We start from the raw sequence: 19800 nt of genomic DNA, 5'->3' as shown, positions 1-19800 counted from the left end.
AACTTACTTTCCTCGCTTATTGTCAAAAGTTTAGCACCTATAGCATTTTTCCAGACATTTTGTGAGTTTTCTTTATAGTTTTCCTTTCATTTGATCTGTGTGAAGCTGTGAACTCCATCTCTGCATTAACACTATACAATACCTACCAGGAGAAAGATTCAAAGTTTGTACCTCTCTCATGCAAGAGCAAAGGTTTTACCAACTGCCCCTAGGGTAATTTCCCTTGCCAAAGATAATGAAACCATTCATCCCGATAGCAAGAAATAATAATTCTCTTTCCATTTTTTAACAAAGGCAAATGCATATGAATGGTAAATTCACTGGGCAACTGCTCGATGAATTCCTGGGCACTCCCCATTCTGAGTAGGATGGTACTAAGTGTGCGTTGGATTATGCATAAGCTGGATGGGTATTATAAAAATATATTTGTTAAGAGTTCAGTTCAACATCTTACTCATGGGAATTGAATCTTGTGGGAATTGAATCTGGGTGGGAAGGGTAACAATCATTCTTCCCATCCACTCATTATCCAAGCCAGATCCACTTTCCATCCATAAAGCTAAATCCACTTCTCACCAGTCAAGCTAAAACCAGTTCTGATCCACCCAACCTAGACCAATTCACAATGACAATCTTGGTCAGCATCTACTTTCTGCTATACATATCATTTTCATACTGTTCCCACAGTGTTCAGAGCACATTGGCCAAAACAAACGATAGATATTATACACACCATTTTATTATTGATGTGTAATGAAATCTCAATCTTGGCATATGCATGATAGCAAAGCAACCCCCTTTTTAGCGTTTCAGTATTTTTATATATATTCTTCTCCATCAAGTCTTTCTACCTAATCTTTTATGCATTTTTGGTCATTTAAAATAGCAGGGCACAACTTCTCAAGAGATGGATCTGTTAGAATGGTATTCTCTTTCCGCATCTCAAAAACCAATTCTTTTTTTCTATGGCCATTTTGTTCTTTTTCAGGATCTGGGCAATGCACTTGCACTTATGTTAGTCTAATCCCAGAAAATAAATAGTGTCCCTAAATTGAAATTTAATCGCCCTGAGTGGATTGAAATAGAGAGGAATTGTTGAGGATACTGGAGCTTTGTCATATGTTGAAAATCACTCTTATCTATTTATCAGTGGGGTTCACTGGAATAGGTAGATGACTGGAGAAAGCAGAGTTTAACATAGAGCATTGACTCTCTCTTCCCAAGGGAGGCAAGTATAAGAAACCTGCTGCATTTGGATATCTTAAATTTGATTTCTCCCCTATTGAGCAGAGAATTGAAAATAAATTTTATTTACTGGGCAGGTGATTGATGTCATAACATCTATCACAGAGGACTCAGGAACTCTAAACTTAAATATTATTAGACATAATGACTTATATTCCTCATCGGTATTAGAGAGTCCTCTGAAGTAAACCAAAGGGATATTACTAACTCTGAGGTATGAATATTTTGGTTATTTTCTCTATTGAACATGTAAGGAAACCTATGTGATGATGATCTATGTAGTTGAGTAGGGTTGTATTAAGTAGGAAGTGAAAACTAACATTGGCAGGGGTGCTTCTCTATTTCTAATGGTGTAAATCAAGCAGAGGCAAATGACTTTTGGATACAGCTCAGAAAAGTTACATTCACAACAAGATGGTGTGATCTTCAATGAAGAAGGCAAGGAAAATCTTGAGGGGGGTAAAATGAATGACAAGGTGCAGAAAAAACTTCCAATGACGAAGAACTTCTTATGAGGTTTCAAGAGGATGACACAAGAAGTGAACATTGAGACGTCAAAGAGACTGCTCTTGATGGTAAGTTTTGATTTTCCCTGGTTAACTGATCTATGATGTTGGTATTCTAGTGTAAGGTAATGTCTAGTCAAACTCCTAGGACAATGGTTGTTGTAATGTAGACCATTTGCAGCTTGAAAAAAGTCCAACAAAAGTTTCACGGAGAGTAAAATTCTTTGCTGCACTAGATCGCTACTTTTTGTTCTCATGGAAAAGGGAATTGGTATATTATTTTCCAAAATCCTTTTTGAATGTTACTTCTCCAATAGAAAAATTTTATATTTCTTAGATTTTAGCATAGTATGCTTTAATTTATAGTAGTTTAATTCTTACAAAAATTGAGACAAAAGAGGAGCGAGAAAAGGTCAACAGAGCTAATTCAACAGGATGAAGAAAAATGAGTTGAGCTTGAAAACACAACAATTAAACATTCCAAGGAGGTAGATTCTATTGTCTTGGGAAAATACAGCATTTGGAGGCAGGAGAATGAGAATGAGAATTCTGACTCCACTGTTAGATTGATGTGAGACCAACTAATCATGGCTAGTGTATATTCAAGCATTTCCGAGGGTAGGAATAATATTGATTTATACCATGAAATGATGCTTCATATTAAAGAATGTCAGCGTACATTGGGTGAGGCTAATGCAGATTCTGAACTACCTCAAAGGTAATAGTTTTCACATTGGCTACTTCTAAATCAAGAGTAGTAAGTGCTTCCATTTGCATTTGCTGTTCATATCCTTTGTTTCTTTTAAAGTTGCAGTCTGTGTGTCAATCTTTCTACTTTTCATTCTCTTTTTCATGGCCGATAATTGATATGAATGTTTCAGTGCACCTGGGAAGATCAAGGCTATGGGTCATGTCCTATCCAAGGCTAGAGAACAATTTTATGACTATGGGACAGTAACAAAGAAGTTGTGAGCCATGCTTCAGTCTACGGACGAGCAAGTAAGGACCTTGAAAAAGCAAAGTACATTTTTAAGTCAGCTGGTAGCAAAGACTATTCCCAAGGGCCTGCACTGTCTATTCATGCGATTGACCATGGATTATTACTTGCTTTCGCTTGAAAAGAGAAATTTCGTTAAAAAGGACAACTTGGAGGATCCAACTCTTCATCACTATGATTTATTTTCTAACAATGTATGCGCTGCATTTGTGGTTGTGAATTCAACTGTCATGAATGCTAAGGTGAAGAGTTATGAATTTAAAATACCCTAAATTTTGGAAGTCCAACATTTTTGTTGCATTTCACATTTAATATTTGGATCTCATTGTAGGTGATTTACTTGTGTTTGTAGGAATATCAGAAACATGTATTTCATCTCATCACAGACAAGTAAAATTCTGGGGCCACGAAAATGTGGTTTTTACTTAATCCCCCAAGGAAAGCTGCAATACATGTAGAAAATGTTCATGATTTTAAATGGCTCAATTCCTCCGATTTCCTTGTGCTTCACCAGGTTGAATCTGCATCTGTGAAAGAGTATTATCTCAAGGCAGATCATTCGACTACACTCTCAACATGTTCCTCGAATTTGAAATATATAAATCCAAAATATTTATCCATGCTAAATCATCTTCATTTCTATCTTCCACAAGTTTATCCCAAACTGCACAAGATCCTTTTCTGGGATGATGATATTGTGGTGCATAAAGATTTGACATCTTGTGGTCAGTAGATCTTCATGGAAAGGTTAATGGTTCAGTGGAAACTTCTGGAGAAAGCTTTCACTGGTTTGACAAATACCTTAATTTTTCCAATCCACACATATCGAGGCACTTTGATCCTAATGCTTGTGGTTGGGCATATGGGATGAGTGTATTTGATCTCAAAGAATGGAAGAAACAACATATAACTGGAATATATCACAAGTGGTAGAAAATGGTAAGTGTGTAGCGCGGTTTATTTATGTTAATTCGTGCAATGCCTACTTTAAATTATTTGAAGTAAATTTGAAGTAATTAGCTAGAAAATTTAATGGGTTTTTCTTTGTTTGATTTCTAAGTTTTTCTTGTATTGTATGTAAGAATGAGGATATAGTGTTGTGGAAGCTTCGAACACTACCCCCTGGATTTTCACATTGGCTGCTTCTAAATCAAGAGCAGTAAGTTCTTCCATTTGCATTTGGTGTTCATATCCTTTCTTTCTTTTAAAGTTGTAGTCTATGTGTCAATATTTCTGCTTTTCATTCTCTTTTTCATGACCGATAATTGATATGAATGTTTCAGTGCACCTAAGAAGATCAAGGCTAGGGGTCATGTCCTATACAAGACTAGACAACAATTTTATGGTTGTGCGACAGTAACAAAGAAGTTGCAAGCCATGCTTCAGTCTGCAGATGATCAAGTAATGACCTTGGAAAGGCAAAGTAAATTTTTAAGTCAGGTGGCAACAAAATCTGTTCCCAAGGGCCTGCATTGTCTGTCCATGTGATTGACCATAGATTACTACTTTCTTCCTCTTTCTGCATCCGTGGTTGTGAATTCAACTATCATGAATGCTAAGCTGAAGTGTTATTAATTTAAATTACTCTCAACTCTGGAAGTCCAACAGTTTTGCTGCATTTTACATTTAATATTTGGATCTCATTGTAGGTGATTTACATGTGTTTGTAGGAATCTGAGAAACATGTATTTCATCTCATCACAGACAAGTTAAATTTTGGGGCCATGAAAATGTGGTTTTTAATTAATTCCCTAGGGAAAGCTGCAATACATGTAGAAAATGTTGATGATTTTAAATGGCTCAATTCCTCCTATTCCCCTATGCTTCAGCAACTTGAATCTATAGCTATGAAAGATTATTATTTCAAGGTAGATCACTTGACTACACTCTCAACACGTTCCTCCAATTTGAAATATATAAATCCAAAATATTTATCCATGCTAAATCATCTTCGTTTCTATCTTCCACAAGTTTATCCCAAAATGAACAAGATCCTTTTCTTGGATGATGATATTGTGGTGCAGAAAGATTTGATGCCCTTGTGGTCAGTACATCTTCATGGAAAGGTTAATGGTTTAGTGGAAACTTGTGGAGAAAGCTTTAGCCCGTTTGACAAATACCTTAATTTTTCCAATCTGCACATAGCAAGGCACTTTGATCCTAATGCTTGTGGTTGGGCATATGGGATGAATGTATTTGAACTCAAAGAATGCGAGAAAAAAGATATAACTGGAATATATCACAAGCGGCAGAACACGGTAAGTGTATAGTGTGGTTTATTTATGTTAATTCCTATGATGCTTACTTTAAAGTATTTGAAGTAAGTCTGAAGTAATTAGCTAGAAAACTTAATGGTTTTTCTTTGTTCGATTTGTAAGTTTTTCTTTTAGTGTATATCAGAATGAGGATAGAGTGTTGTGGAAGCTTCGAACACTACCCCCTAGATTGAACGTTTTATGGCTCGGCCCATCCTTTAGACAAGTCTTGGTATGTGCTGGGTTTAGGATATAATCCTAGCATGGACTGTTCAGAGATTGACAATGTAGCTGTTGTTCATTACATTGGGAACATGAAACCTTGGTTAGAGCACAATGACGAAGTGTAGGCCTTAATAGACAAAATATATAAAATATGATCATCCTTTCTTACAACAGTGCAATATAAATTAATAGTTGTGACCTCAATATTCATACTGCAATAGATTGTCAAATGTAAAGTGTAAATGCCCTTGATTTTGGTTGATAATTCATTCTAATTCATTTGTTTTTGGAGTTCCACAGAAGGTTTCTAGTTTATGGCTTAATGAGTCAGGTTTTTGGAGGTGCAGTGGCCTAGCCAAGTTTATGATTTACAAATTTTATGTCCTCATTGTATTCCTTGATAGTTGGAGTAAACTCCTATATAAGTATTCTTTTCTTTGTTAGTTAATATTTCTCTTTCATCAAGTAATTACACAAATTGTTCTTCCAAGAACACAAAGAAGTACGAGACACAAAGATTTAGGCTTTCAAGGCAGGGAAAAACCTCTCAATAGGGGAAAACCCAAAAATCCTCGTCTTATTGAATTTATTCAAAATGAAATATCCAACACAAGACCAAAGAGTCCCTCCAAGTCAGCCCTCCTCTTTATGTCAAGGTCAATAGTTGAGTCTCTACCTAGTCAAAGTTAGAAGCAGCTACTAAATTTATGTCCTTGTTGCAGGTTTAGTCTCTTATTATAATACAATGACTTCCAACTACAGACTCTTTGCCTTCTATTACTAATCTTTGGCTACTATAGCAAACCCTTGACTCTTTAACACAGATATTCAGATCCTGTTGCAAATAGATAGCTTTTGATTGAGATTTGGATTAGTCACAGACTTCGGTTTCTTCAAGTGTTGTAGACTTCTTTTTATCCTCAGTTTTTCTTCTCCCATTGGATTACAAACTTTGAGCGTTTTCACTTTCTTGGTTGCTGCCCAAGAGAGGTCGAATATAGGCTAAAATGCCTAGATATCATTCTCCATGAGCTTTGACTTAACTAAAGAAAGAGTGACTATGCCTGGATTGTTGCCTTTGTAATGTTGAAATTCCTGCAATATTTGCCTGTGACAAGATGCAATAGCCCTAATTGGACAACACTGAAACTAGCTCAATTTAGTGTTTAACTGCCATGACCAATTCCTTCATTTTCCCATAGCAGCTATGTTGTAATAGTCTCACATGGAGCAAGGATTAATTTGCACATGGACATCTCTCTTTTGACAATGAAGGCAATGTGCTAGGCTCTCATCTAATATATGTTCCTAAGATATAATAAACTTATGTTGTATGAGTTATCATCATTCTTACTCCTTAGTTATATTATATGTGCTCCCTGTCTTTGTGCTTATGACTAAAATAAATAACTCTCCATTGAATTTCTATTAGCATCATTAAGAAACTCTTGATTGATTGATGCTCTATGAAATGCATCAGCTCTGAGTTACTCATAATCCACTTTCTTGTTGAGTTAGAGATCAACTGCCACGGTTTTGGAGTTGTTGCATTTCCTCAAGGAGTTGCTAATTTGGTTTTTGTATGACTATTAAGAATTTGTCTCTCCTTACCTGGAGTGTTCTTAAGCGTTCTTGGGTGGATTTCTACTTACTAGAGTCGTTTCCGTCTCCCCTGAGCATTATTTTCATTTTCTAGGGTGAGTTTGAGCTCAATCTTGGTTGTCGAAGAGGCCATAGGTACTAGACAAGGCCATACATAACTGTAGGAGATCATTGGCTTTCCAATTTCCCGTCATTCCCTTAAATCCATCGAATACATGGGTGCTAAAATATACAAGGCAAAGCATTCTTGATGTGTATTTATGGTAGAATGTAATTATATTAGAATGTTGTTAAATTGAGATTCATTACTTGAGTGATTCAAATTATATGTTGTTCCATTCATATTGGGAATTGTTACATGAGAACCCATTAACTACAATTATTCACCAATACTATCCAAAGGTTGTTCTGTACTAGAATGATGATTGTCCAGTATGATGTATAACGATGATAAGGTTGAAGAAATGAATGAGGAGAAATCACATTCAAGGGGCAGTGTGGATGAAATTTGTACTGTAGAAAAAGAAAATACAACAGTATGGACAAATATGGACAAATTCTGATGAATAACATGCAACATCAGCCAACTTCAATGAAAACACAAAGTGTGAATAGTTTGAGCTGTCTAATTTCACACTTATTACATATTCAACTGGTGGATCTGTATCTTCTTGTATTGATAATATGGAAGATCAAGATTACATACAACAATGTATACACACTTTTACCTTAAGGAAAAGTGTTGGGCAAAAGACCCTCAAGGAAAACTCCCTTGAGACAAGTATCAAGTCAGTGAGCAAAAAATGTTGTAAATATGCTATAGTCAACTGTCCAAGGGTGATTTTTGGATGCCCTCACAAGAACTAAAGATTATATCCCACTATCCAAAGGATCTTCTCTCAACTAAAAAGGGTATGCTAATAAATGCTTATGGGAAAAAGGCACAACACATTTATCTTAAGTTGGGAGTTTATCCATATTACCCATGATGTAAATAGTTATAATGTCATGTTGAGTAGATTTTTGGCACACCTTTAAGAAGGTATCATTATCGAAGGGGGGCTAGAAATCTAAAATGTTATCCATTGAATTAGATATAGGATTATATTTGTCTAGATGGGAAGGTTGATATAGTTTGAGGTTGTAGGAATTAATTATTTGAGAATAACCTGTTGCAGAGGAAGCCTTGAGTTGAATGAAATTTGATGAACCTACTATAGAATATGTGAGCTAAATTTTTTATTTTTAATATATTTTTGCCTTATACTATTTCTTATGACGGATGGCATATGATATGTAGGAAGCTTTTCACTCTATAGAAGATATTTATGGCCTTGTGTATGGTCAAGAAGATTCCTAAATCTCAAATGATGACAATATGCTATTCAAAGTTAACAAAGATATTTTGGATATTAGAAACTCGTTTGTATCATGCTTATGCATGGTACAAGCTCTATATCCTCTAGAAAAGCTACAAGAAATACTTAGCATAGAAGGATTTGTAGCTAATGGCATCATTTGGATTGTTGGCTGCTATTGTGAAATGGGATGAGGGAAATGTGTAGAAAAATCATATTCTAGAAACCATTTATCTTTGGTTGGGAGCTTACCCATACTACCCATGATGTAAATAGTTATAATTTCATGTTGAGTAGATTTTTGGCACACCTTTAAGAAGGTATCACTATCGAATGGGGGCCAGAAATCTAAAATGTTATCTATTGAATTAGATATAGGATTATATTTGTTTAGATGGGAAGGTTGATATAGTTTGATCTTGTAGGAATTAATTATTGTAGAATACCCTATTGCAGAGGAAGCTTTGGGTTGAATGAAATTTCATGAACCTACTATAGAATCTATGAGCTAAATTATTTTTATTTTTAATATATTTTTGCCTTATACTATTTCTTATGACAGATAGCATATGATATGTAGGAATCTTTTCACTCTATAGAAGATATTCATGGTCTCGTGTATGGTCAAGAATATTCCTAAACCTCAAATGATGACAATCTACCATTCAAAGTTAACAAAGATATTTTAGATATTAGAAAGTCATTTGTATCATGCTTATGCATGGTACAAGCTCTATATCCTCCAAAAAATCTACAATAAATACTTAGCATAGAAGGATCTGCAATTGATGGCATCATCTGGATTGTTGGATGCCATTTCTATTATTCCCTATGATCACAAGCATGTGGCTCACCATTTTGAGCTGAAGAATGAGAAGGAAAGAAGTTCAAGCATGGCTAGTCTTATAAGTTTTGGGATTTAGTTTGGATTCTAAAATGGATACCAGAGAAGTGGTAAGTTATTTCAATGGAAAGGCCTATGTTCATCTGTCACTGTTTGAGATGTTTGCATTTGTGTAGGTTTTTCTAGTATAAGTATTATATTTTATGCTTAGTTCAAGGAGTTTTCTTCCAATATGTCTAATAATAATATTTTTTTTGGCAGTTGTCACACTCAACACGTCTATCTGAAGTGGTAAGTAATAGGTACAGAGATCATTAAAGAGTTTATTTTTGAAATTAAGTCTTTCCTTGATGCTGCTGAGAAGCCAGAGCACACATATATTATTCTAAGCACTTTTTATGCTTGTACATGTTACCTCCCATATGTCTTTCCATATGTACCTTGTACCTTGTTACCTCCCAATGTACCTTGTTACCTCCAAACTTGCAAGTAAACTATTACCTTCCATATGAAGAATTATTAGCCACTGAGACAGAAATCAATGTTTCACCTGCCAAAGGTCCCAATGTTCAACGTCGTAAGATTTGTCTTGAAATGCATGATCCTTTCCCAAAATTTCTCTACTAGAAACTCTCGTGCCCTGCAGAATGTCTCTATATTTGACTGCACCAGATGCCCCATGACCACAACTTTAACTTGAACCTTTGTTTGACCCTCCAGAAATGGCTTATCCTACATACTATATTTGTCATGATACCTTGCATGATCATGCTCATCATGTCTGTTTATTATTATTAGCTCCTCATTTGGTTCTCCTAGAATGTCTTCTTCCTGGACTTTTTCACATGTGGGGATAAGTTGTCCACCCTCTTCAGTTGTCAAACATGGATGTATTGGTGGACTGTTATCTATACCTGATTGCCCATACTCTTTATCGATGTTCTCCTGGATATCTATAGACTCAACTACCTCATCATCAGGATGAATTCCCTCCTTCCTTCCCGATTTACTTTGTCAAGTTGATTGATTATCATCGACCTATCCTGTAAGTTTCTCTGAAAAATATGGTATTGTTGCTCACTATTTGTACTTGACTACTTGCTTCCTTCATAGGTTCTCTTCTAAAAACTGGTGAAACCAACCATGGATGAATCTTCATGATCTGCCCTTGTTTCCTCTTATCACTTGGACATGAATGGTTAAGGGCCCAAGGTCCCTTGCAGATAACGCATAGTCCTCTCATCCTTATTTCATTATTGATGCATATTTTGTTCTTGCTTCCTCCATCAATCCTTATCAACTCCTTCGTAGTGAGCACCCTTTTGAGTAATTTTATGTTTTTCCTAAAAAACTTCTCGACTAGATCATAGGATCCCTGTGGTCCTTCCTCCAAATGGTCAACAATTTACATCTTAGTATCTTGCATATGTGAGCATGGCCTTCGAATAATAGAGACACAGTCTTTTGCATGCTTGTTTTGACATGGTCTGAATGAGCTAATGTAATATTGGTGTAAAAGTTATGGAGCAACTAAAATATAAACTCGTCACATTCCAAATTCGGTATGAATGTGCCAAAGTTGAATTCTGCCATGACTGTTAAAATTTCTACATCGGTTCTAAAAGGTAGGAATCATGATGTTATTCAACCCTTTAAGGCCTTCCACTATCAACTACAATATCTCCCTCATAAGATCATTATTGTAAGACAATACTTGGGATGTTAAAGTTATGATCTTGCTGAGACAAGAAGCAATTGTGAGCTTGACCTCTTCACAAGGATGCTCCGAGAGTTTGGGATGTATTAATGCAAGCATAGATGGCTCGAGATTCCAACTAAGTTTCCTCCATTCTGGTTGCCCCACCTCTAAGAGCCATGTGTCTAATTCCTCCAATTTCTTAAGGTCTATGGTTGACTTTGTTCGTTGAAATTAAGATCCAAGTGCGAACACTTAGATCCTCTTCCTTGTCCTTCCTTCACTTCCCAGGGGAATTTTTGTTGCATAATGGCATAGAAAAAAGGCCCCATGCTTCTTTTATTTTATCTATAATTTTGTCCAAAATTTTATAAGTGTTTTCTAGGGAAAGTCCCATCTCCCCTCATACCAAAGCATGAATACACTAATTCTTCAATGGATTTCGCCCCAAGGTAAGGTAAATAGAAACTTGGTAATAGTAAGATGATTGTGCCACCTCCTTCCATTCCTATTCCCTTTTTTTTTAACACAAAATCTCCTTTCTATCGTCAAACTCCAAAATTTGACAAACCCCTTGTCAAATGCTAAAACCAATCAAAATTTTCAAAACTATGAACATGGTTTAGTCCATAAGCTGCTATCTTTCATGCTTCCACTGATCCAGGTGGATATTGGTGGCCACCTACCAAGTCCACCTGGACCCCCACCATTGTACTTCTCAGCATTTTCAGTTTCCTTAATTGTAGCACAACTTACTATTTTTAGCAGTTTTTCGGGTCCTGAATTTCCGGAGCCGTTTTGAGGCCCTAAACGACATTTTTTGGGGAATCCAGGGGCAACATGGGTCCATGGAATGGACCGATGTTGCCCATTCCAACAATGATAGTGCTCGGATAGATCTTTCTAATGAGCTATTGTACGCGTCAAACGGAGATCATATGCCAAAGTTACGACCCCAGGAAGTTGATGTACCAACTTACCCCAAACGGGGCCCACAGTTTGGCGTTTCATCTCCTAGGGTTAGGTTTTGGAATGTTAAGGGTTTTCCATTGTTTCTCAACAATAAATAGGCCTTCGAGCCTCATTGTAAGACAGTTCAGAGGCATGTAGCCATCACATCTCTTCTCAGAGATAAGCTACCATCGCCCTAGCTGGTTTATTTCCATTTCTGTTTGTAAGCATATTTCAGTATTTTCCATTAATGAAATGAAGTATTATTTCCGCTGCATCTTTGTGTATATGGTTATCTCTGTAATTTGTTGCGTTCCTGTTTAAATCCAGATCAGTGGTATCAGAGCGGTCTGCTTTTTCTCTGTTTTTCTTTGCATGTCCCCAACAAGGTCGGGATATAAGGAGTTAGGGCTTGAACTGGTTGAACCTTTGCAAGACCAGCCTTGCAAATCCCGACGGCCTCCCATGGCGGACGAGAAGAAAGACGAGGGGGCAGGAGATCCCATCAAAATCTTGCTTGAAGAAGCCCTCGAGCGACAACGGAACGCGATGATGGACAACTTTGCCCAGATCCTTCAGCGGCTACCCAGAAGCAACGCATCGGCTTCCAGCAGCTACTCGGGAAACGCCACACCCTTTAAGGTACAAGTTAATTTTGAAATCCCCATATTCGAGGGTCAGATAGACGCAGATGCCGTAGATAAATGGTTAAATCTGCTAAAGGGTTATTTTTCTGTTCATGAATTTTCGAGTTGGGAAAAGATTGTTTTTGCTCTCCTCAAAGCAGCCCCCCACGTCAAGGACTGGTGGGAAACCTACTGGGAGCAGAAAGATGAAAGTACTGGCTCACTATTTTCAGCTGCACCCACCTGGGATTCGTTCCGGGATGCCATCAAGGAGCAGTACTACCCTGTCGGGAGCTACGAGGATGAATACATAAAGTGGACCACGCTGCGGCAGGGAAGGGACCAAGACGTGTCAGAGTTCACCAATCTTTTCCATACCCTTCGCACAAAGTTGGGTATCAAGGATTCGGAGCAAGATTTGATACTCAAATACCGTGGCTACCTGCACAAGTACATCCAGGAAGAAATACAATTCCTGAACATCCCCTCGCTCGGCGCAGCATACCGGTATGCCGTCAAGGTCGAGCAGAAGTTTAAACAAAAGAAGCGAGACTTTGGATTTGCGAATCCAAAGCAGGGGAAAGGTGCCCCTAAACCACAGAACAAAGGACAAAGCCAAGGCGGGACAGCCCAAGACAACCAGTCGAAGCCGCAAGCAAAGAACAGCGCCACGAAGCCGAGAAAGGACACTGGAAAATGGTGCGAGTTCCATAAGAGCTCCACTCACAACACAAGTGAGTGTCGGGCCAAGCAGTCACTGGTGGCTGAGCTAAAGGTTTCAGAATCAGATGCATGTTCCGACTCTGAGTCAGAACCCGATAAAGGGTATGAAAAAGGGAAGCAGATCATTGATGCGGACCCCAGCGCCACTGTTGCTACCGCAAAGATCCAGAAAAATGAACCCAAAGATCCAAAGGAGGAGGAGCATCTCTTCCACTCCCAGATGTGGGTAAAGGGCTCCCCGATACAGTTCATTGTTGATAGCGGGAGTCAAAAGAACCTCATTTCGGCAGAGGTCGTGAAGCGGTTGGGCTTACCGACCACAGCACATCCACAACCATACACCATTGGGTGGCTTCACCAAGGACGAGATCTTCGCGTGAGCCAACAGTGTCACCTTCCATACAACATCAAACCCTTCACGGATGAGGTATTGTGTGACATTGCTCCCCTTGAAGTTTGTGATGTATTACTAGGACATCCATACTTGTGGAAGCGACATGCTGTGTATGAATCAAGGCCCCGTGCTGTTATTATTACATTGGGAAATAAGTTGTTCAGGATACCAGAGGTAGCACCACCTGTCGCCCTCTCTTTGATTACTGCAAAACAATGCAGTAAGATCATTTCCAAAACCAGGAAATTTGTTTTCCTGATGATACGCCCTCAAGGAAAGAAGAAGACAGTGGCCGCGGCCTCCAAACGGGGCCCCTCTGCACGACAACTACAGATGGACAAGATTGTGGAGGAGTACGAGGACATCTTCACCTCCCTGGCAGGGGTTCCTCTGCACTGTCAAGTCAAGCACTCCATCGATCTGACCCCAGGTGCGCCGCTACCCAATGGACCAATTTATCGGCGCTCCATTCTGGAGAACGATGAAATCAAGAGGCAGATTCAGGAGCTCCTGCAGAAAGGTCACATCTGTCCGAGTTCATCGCCCTGTGGGAGCCCGATCATGTTGGTACAGAAGAAGGATGGGACGTGGAGACTCTGTATTGACTATCGGGCACTGAACAAGATCACTGTCCGTAATAGGTATCTGATCCCGCGGATTGATGACCTCCTAGACCAACTAAAGGGGGCGAAATATTTCAGCAAGATCGACCTGAAGTCGGGATATCACCAGGTACAAATCGAACCCTCTGATGTGTGGAAGACGGCCTTCAAATCCAAGGAGGGCCTCTTTGAATGGTTGGTCATGCCTTTTGGATTGACGAATGCTCCTGCAACCTTTATGAGGCTAATGGATGACATATTGCGGCCATTCACCAACTCCTTTGTAGTAGTATACTTGGATGACATTCTAATCTTCAGCCAAAGTTGGGAAGAGCACCTCCACCACATCCGACAGGCTCTCCAAACACTGCGGCAACACAAGCTATGTGCCAATTTGGAGAAATGCACTTTTGGCATGACCCAGGTTCAGTATCTGGGATACATCATTGATGAACAGGGGGTGCATGTCGATCCAGCCAAGATCCAAGTCATTCGGGATTGGCCCTCTCCAACCACTCTAACAGAGCTCCGCAACTTTCTAGGTCTTGCCAACTTCTACCGCAGGTTTGTGTTGGGGTTTTCTCATATTTCTTGGCCCTTGAGTCAAGTCACCAAGGGCGGGGCGAAAGCAAAATTCTTTTGGTCTGAATCTCAACAGAAGGCATTCAGGGAGTTGAAGGATCGCCTCTGCACGGCACCAGTGCTCGCGTTACCAGACTTACAACAACCATTTGAGGTCGAGACAGATGCCTCTGACTATGCCATTGGGGCATTCCTTACTCAACATGGACATCCGGTGGCATATCACAGTGAAACACTTTCAGACACAGTCTGGAAGTACCCCACTTATGATAAAGAGATGTATTCCATTGTACAGGCCTGTCGACAATGGAAGCATTACATTTTGGGGAAGGAAATGGTCATCCACACAGACCACCGACCTTTGCAGTTCATACAGACCCAAGGGAAATTGCAGAATGATCGCCATCAGAAGTGGTCTACATACCTGCAACAGTTTCACTTGAATATCAAGTATAAAAAGGGCAGCACCAATAATGTTGCAGATTGCCTCAGTCGACCACCGATCATGGCGCTAACCACCATGCTCAACTCTTGTGGGCACGAGACTTCTGATTGGCCACTTCTCTACAAAAGCGACCCAGAATTCGGCCACACATACCAGACACTCTTGGAGGGTCGGCAGGTTGCAGATTTTCACCTCCAGGATGCCCTATTATGCCACCTCGGTCACCTTTGTGTTCCTTCAAGCGAGTGTGCCAAGATGATTTGGGAAGCACACTACAGTCGGGATGCTGGGCATTTCGGGGTCGAGAAATTAGTGGCAGTACTGCAAAATTATTTCTATTGGCCGAATCTTTGACAGGATGTTGGGAAGTACATCCGATCATGTACTGCCTGTGCCATTGCCAAACCGGCCATTAAGAAGCACGACCTCTATACCCCATTCCCTACCCCTAGTCGACCTTGGGAATCCATCTCCATGGATTACATGTTAGGCCTTCGTTCCACTAAGCATGGAAATGACTGTGTTTTTGTGGTCGTCGACAGGTTCTCGAAGATGGCCATTATGGTGGCCTGCAAGAAGAATAACACAGCAAAAGCCACTGCTAAACTCTTCTTTGAACGAGTGTGGGTGCACTTTGGGATCCCACAGTCTATCATCTCAGATCGGGATAGTCGGTTTCTCAGCACATTTTGGTCCAGTCTCTGGTCAATGCTGGACACCAAACTCACGAAGTCCACAGCCTTCCATCCTCAAACTGATGGCCAGACAGAGGTTGTCAATAGGATGATTGTGCACATTCTGCGCATGTATAACTCAAAGCATCCACGCACATGGGACAAGAGCCTCCCCTATGTTCAGCACAGCTACAACCGAGCTCTTCATAGCTCCACTGGCCATAGCCCTTTTCAGGTGGGTTTGGGATTCCAGCCACTATACCCCATTGATGTAGCCATGCCACTTGCAGCTACTCACATGAATTCAGCTCATGTCCAGTCCGAAACAGATAAGGCCACTAGCTTCATTGAGCGCATCCAACATATTCGCCAGCAGGTCCATGACATTCTTGAGAAATCAAATGCCAAGTACAAGCAGCGACATGATCAACATCGGGTGCCACACAAGTTTCAGGTGGGCGACAAAGTCTGGTTGCATTTGCAAAAGGAACGCCTTACTGGAGCCTATCGGAAATTGAGACCACTCCGATATGGTCCTTACACCATTACTAAGGCTATGGGAGACAATGCATTTGAGCTCAGCATTCCCCCATTCCTTGGCCTGCACCCAATGTTCAATGTGGACCGCCTTCGGCCATACTTTCCACCATTGCTAGACACATTCGACATTGCAGAACAGCTCAAACCCACAGAATTAAATCCAGATTGCATGGAACAAGTTGCAACTGATCGGATCATGGACACACAGATCAAGAACACCCGCCAGCAGAATATCCAACTGTATCGAGTTGTCAAAGCAGGCCAACTCCTTCAGCAGGGCAAGTGGCTCACCAGGGAACAAGTTTAGCAGAAGTTTCCTCATCTCATGGAGGAGCTCAACGCAATGGGGACCATTGCTTCCTAAGGGGGGAGGAATGATCCAGGTGGATATTGGTGGCCACCTGCCAAGTCCACCTGGACCCCCACCATTGTACTTCTCAGCATTTTTAGTTTCCTTAATTGTAGCACAACTTACTATTTTTAGCAGTTTTTCGGGTCCTGAACTTCCGGAGCCATTTTGAGGCCCTAAACGACGTTTTTTGGGGAATCCAGGGGCAACATGGGTCCATGGAATGGACCGATGTTGCCTGTTCCAACAATGATAGTGCTCGGATAGATCTTTCTAATGAGCTATTGTACGCGTCAAACGGAGATCATATGCCAAAGTTACGACCCCGGGAAGTTGATGTACCAACTTACCCCAAACGGGGCCCACAGTTTGGCGTTTCATCTCCTAGGGTTAGGTTTTGGAATGTTAAGGGTTTTCCATTGTTTCTCAACAATAAATAGGCCTTCGAGCCTCATTGTAAGACAGTTCAGAGGCATGTAGCCATCACATCTCTTCTCAGAGATAAGCTACCATCGCCCTAGCTGGTTTATTTCCATTTCTGTTTGTAAGCATATTTCAGTATTTTCCATTAATGAAATGAAGTATTATTTCCGCTGCATCTTTGTGTATATGGTTATCTATCTAATTTGTTGCGTTCCTGTTTAAATCCGGATCATCCACACTGAGATTTTTGAGCGGAAAATCTGTCTAGATGGAAAGAGAATCAGTTTTCAGGTAAAGACTTAGATCTTCATATGCTAATCGAGAGTCTGTGGACCCAATAATTATGCCCTTGCGAGTGATCAATGGATCATGTGCGACATTGAATTTGATGTTAGAGGTTTCAAATGTATAGGCATAAGACTATATTCGACAATGATAAACCTCTACACCAATCCAGCCACATAATGCAACATACTATATAACAAAAAAAGGCATAGAATTACTTTATTTAATTATGGTGACCCACCACGAAATCTTTTGATGAAATATAATTTACTCGATTCCGCAAAAACACGGTGCCTTTGCCTCTATGACTAATGTGTGAGTGATCTTGATGTAGCGAGATCAATTTATCTAATGCAATAAAAGAAATACTTTGGCGTGCACCTGAAGAGGACGATGGTTGGCTCCTTGAACGACGCTACGGTAAAAATAATCTTGTCTCTGCTATTAAGAGTGATGACAACTTTGGCTCCCATAATGAATTGATGGTCAATGCCAGAACCGAAGCCTATGAAACTTGCTCGGCTCCTTCCTGTGCTTAGAGGGTTGTGGTGACAGTGCAACGCCCACGCTATGTCCACTTCCTTTCACCTAGAACAGATATGGGGACGCTCAACTCCTTTCTCTGCTCAGACAATTGTTTTGATAGTGTTTTGGCAATGCGACCAATGCTCAGGCTATATCAACTAATCAGCATGCAACACTCATACTCCCTTTCACTGTCCATTGAAACGAATTAGAGTCTGAAACCAATCTAACACCTATATTCATTAGATGGCTCAGTGTTCATTTTAACACACAAAATTATCCTCCTTGTGACCTCGACTGCTACTAAGAAACATCACCCTTCAGATCAGCAATGCGACTGTTTGGTTATGAGTGCCTCCAATTCCCTTCTATTAGTGGTAGAGTCCCATGTAATTGATTCAATGGGTCTTCGTGATTTTCGGCCGACCTCCTTACTATAGTGATTTGAATACTCCCTTTCGTGGTGAGGTGCCTTCCAAAAGGTGAAATGATGGATGAGACCATTGTTGACCTGATCCACAACTCAGCAGTGTCGATAGAGTGTTTTGATGCAATCTATGCCTATGGATATTGGTTCTATCCTCAATGGCCCTCAGATTCACTTGCTAAAGAAAAAATATTTCACCCTCTCTCACTATTTAACTCGGTCCCCTTTGATGAAAGTGTTATCACCAAAAATTGATCATCTAGCCTAATTTACTAGATGGATCAAAGTACACCATGTAAAGTCAATTTTACCATAGTAAAATTGCTTTCACTGTGAGAAATTACTTAATAAACCACCTTTGTTATGTAATTTATAATTAAACCCATGAAGAATAACTAAATAAATCACTATTTATTTTATTTTCTTCTAGGAATAATTAATTAAACCATTGTTCAATTATTATTCCTTGTCAAATTTGATTAAATCCCTTAGGAATAATTAAATAAATCATTATTTATTTATTATTCCTTAACCAATTTCTTGAGATGATAAGTAAATCATTTATTTATTTATTATTTCTAAATAAAAATTTAAATACGTTTTCCCTCCTAACCAAATATAATAAAATATTCCAAGTGTTTATTCCAAGAATGGTGTTAATAATATTTTATTATTGCTCATTATTTGAGAATAACTCAATATTTTGTTATAAATAGAGGGGTTTTCCATTCATTATTCACTTTCGATTATTTTTGTTGTTGCACTCATTGCTGTAACTCTTATTATTTTCATTGTCGCGCACCATTTCTCTGCCATTTGAGTTCCCATTAAGCTCAAACATTTTATTTGTTGGGTTTTCACATTATAGAGGAGAGAGACTCTACATAAGCTGAACATGTTTTAGGATAGACAAGAACCCATCCCATAGAGGGGGACTGGTAGAATTTATTTGTTCCCTTCATAGGTGTTATCATAAAATATATTCTTTGTATATCTGGTTCCCATTGGATGATTGAAGTTATTACTGTTTCTTTTTGCTGTTTAACTATGATTGTGTCATAGGTAAGGACTTTGCTAGATTTTGCTTCTATCATTTGCTGCAAATCTACAATGTTTAGTAGCCATTTATATTGTTCAGACTGTTTTTCATCCGTAGTATTAGGTGGTTCTTTTCATACATCTTTGAGACGAAAACACTACAACAAAATTGGCAACTCCATTGGCTTTTTACTTAAGATCCAGAAACTTGGGTGACCTTTAGTTTTCAAGTTAGGGTTTCTTATTTGTTCAGACTCTTAATGTTATTTACTAGCTTTCTAACCCTAGATATGTCAAATTTCTAACTTCTGCAAGTTTTCTGGTGTTTCTGCATGTCATAAGAACGAGTTGCGACAGAGACGGTAGTTTTTTCTCAGATTTTCCAACCAGGAATCAAGGATCAGAAATCACACTTTTTAGCCCAAAATGTGTGATCTCGAGTCTAGAGTGCATATTTCACCCCAAAAACTGTGATCCCCCCTAAAAAT

General features: G+C 39.3%; 1 protein-coding gene across 1 annotated transcript; it reads left to right on the top strand.

The window, feature by feature from the left end:
- Positions 1–799: 799 nt before the first annotated feature.
- On the top strand, positions 800–4416 carry LOC149213175 (polygalacturonate 4-alpha-galacturonosyltransferase-like). Its single transcript, XM_089390730.1, has 4 exons — positions 800–2990; positions 3101–3687; positions 3831–3907; positions 4032–4416. Exons 2-4 carry the CDS (start codon positions 3685–3687, stop codon positions 4234–4236), a joined length of 285 nt encoding a protein of 94 aa, XP_089246856.1. The 5' UTR covers positions 800–2990; positions 3101–3684; the 3' UTR covers positions 4237–4416.
- The last annotated feature ends 15384 nt before the right edge of the window (positions 4417–19800 follow it).

Source organism: Pinus tabuliformis, chromosome 1_1, assembly GCF_031772625.1.
Source record: "Pinus tabuliformis cultivar Carrire ecotype Pingquan chromosome 1_1, CPIR1, whole genome shotgun sequence".
Taxonomy (NCBI): domain Eukaryota; kingdom Viridiplantae; phylum Streptophyta; class Pinopsida; order Pinales; family Pinaceae; genus Pinus; species Pinus tabuliformis.
Note: the sequence above shows the minus strand (reverse complement) of the source record. Positions and strands in the feature narration are given on the sequence as shown.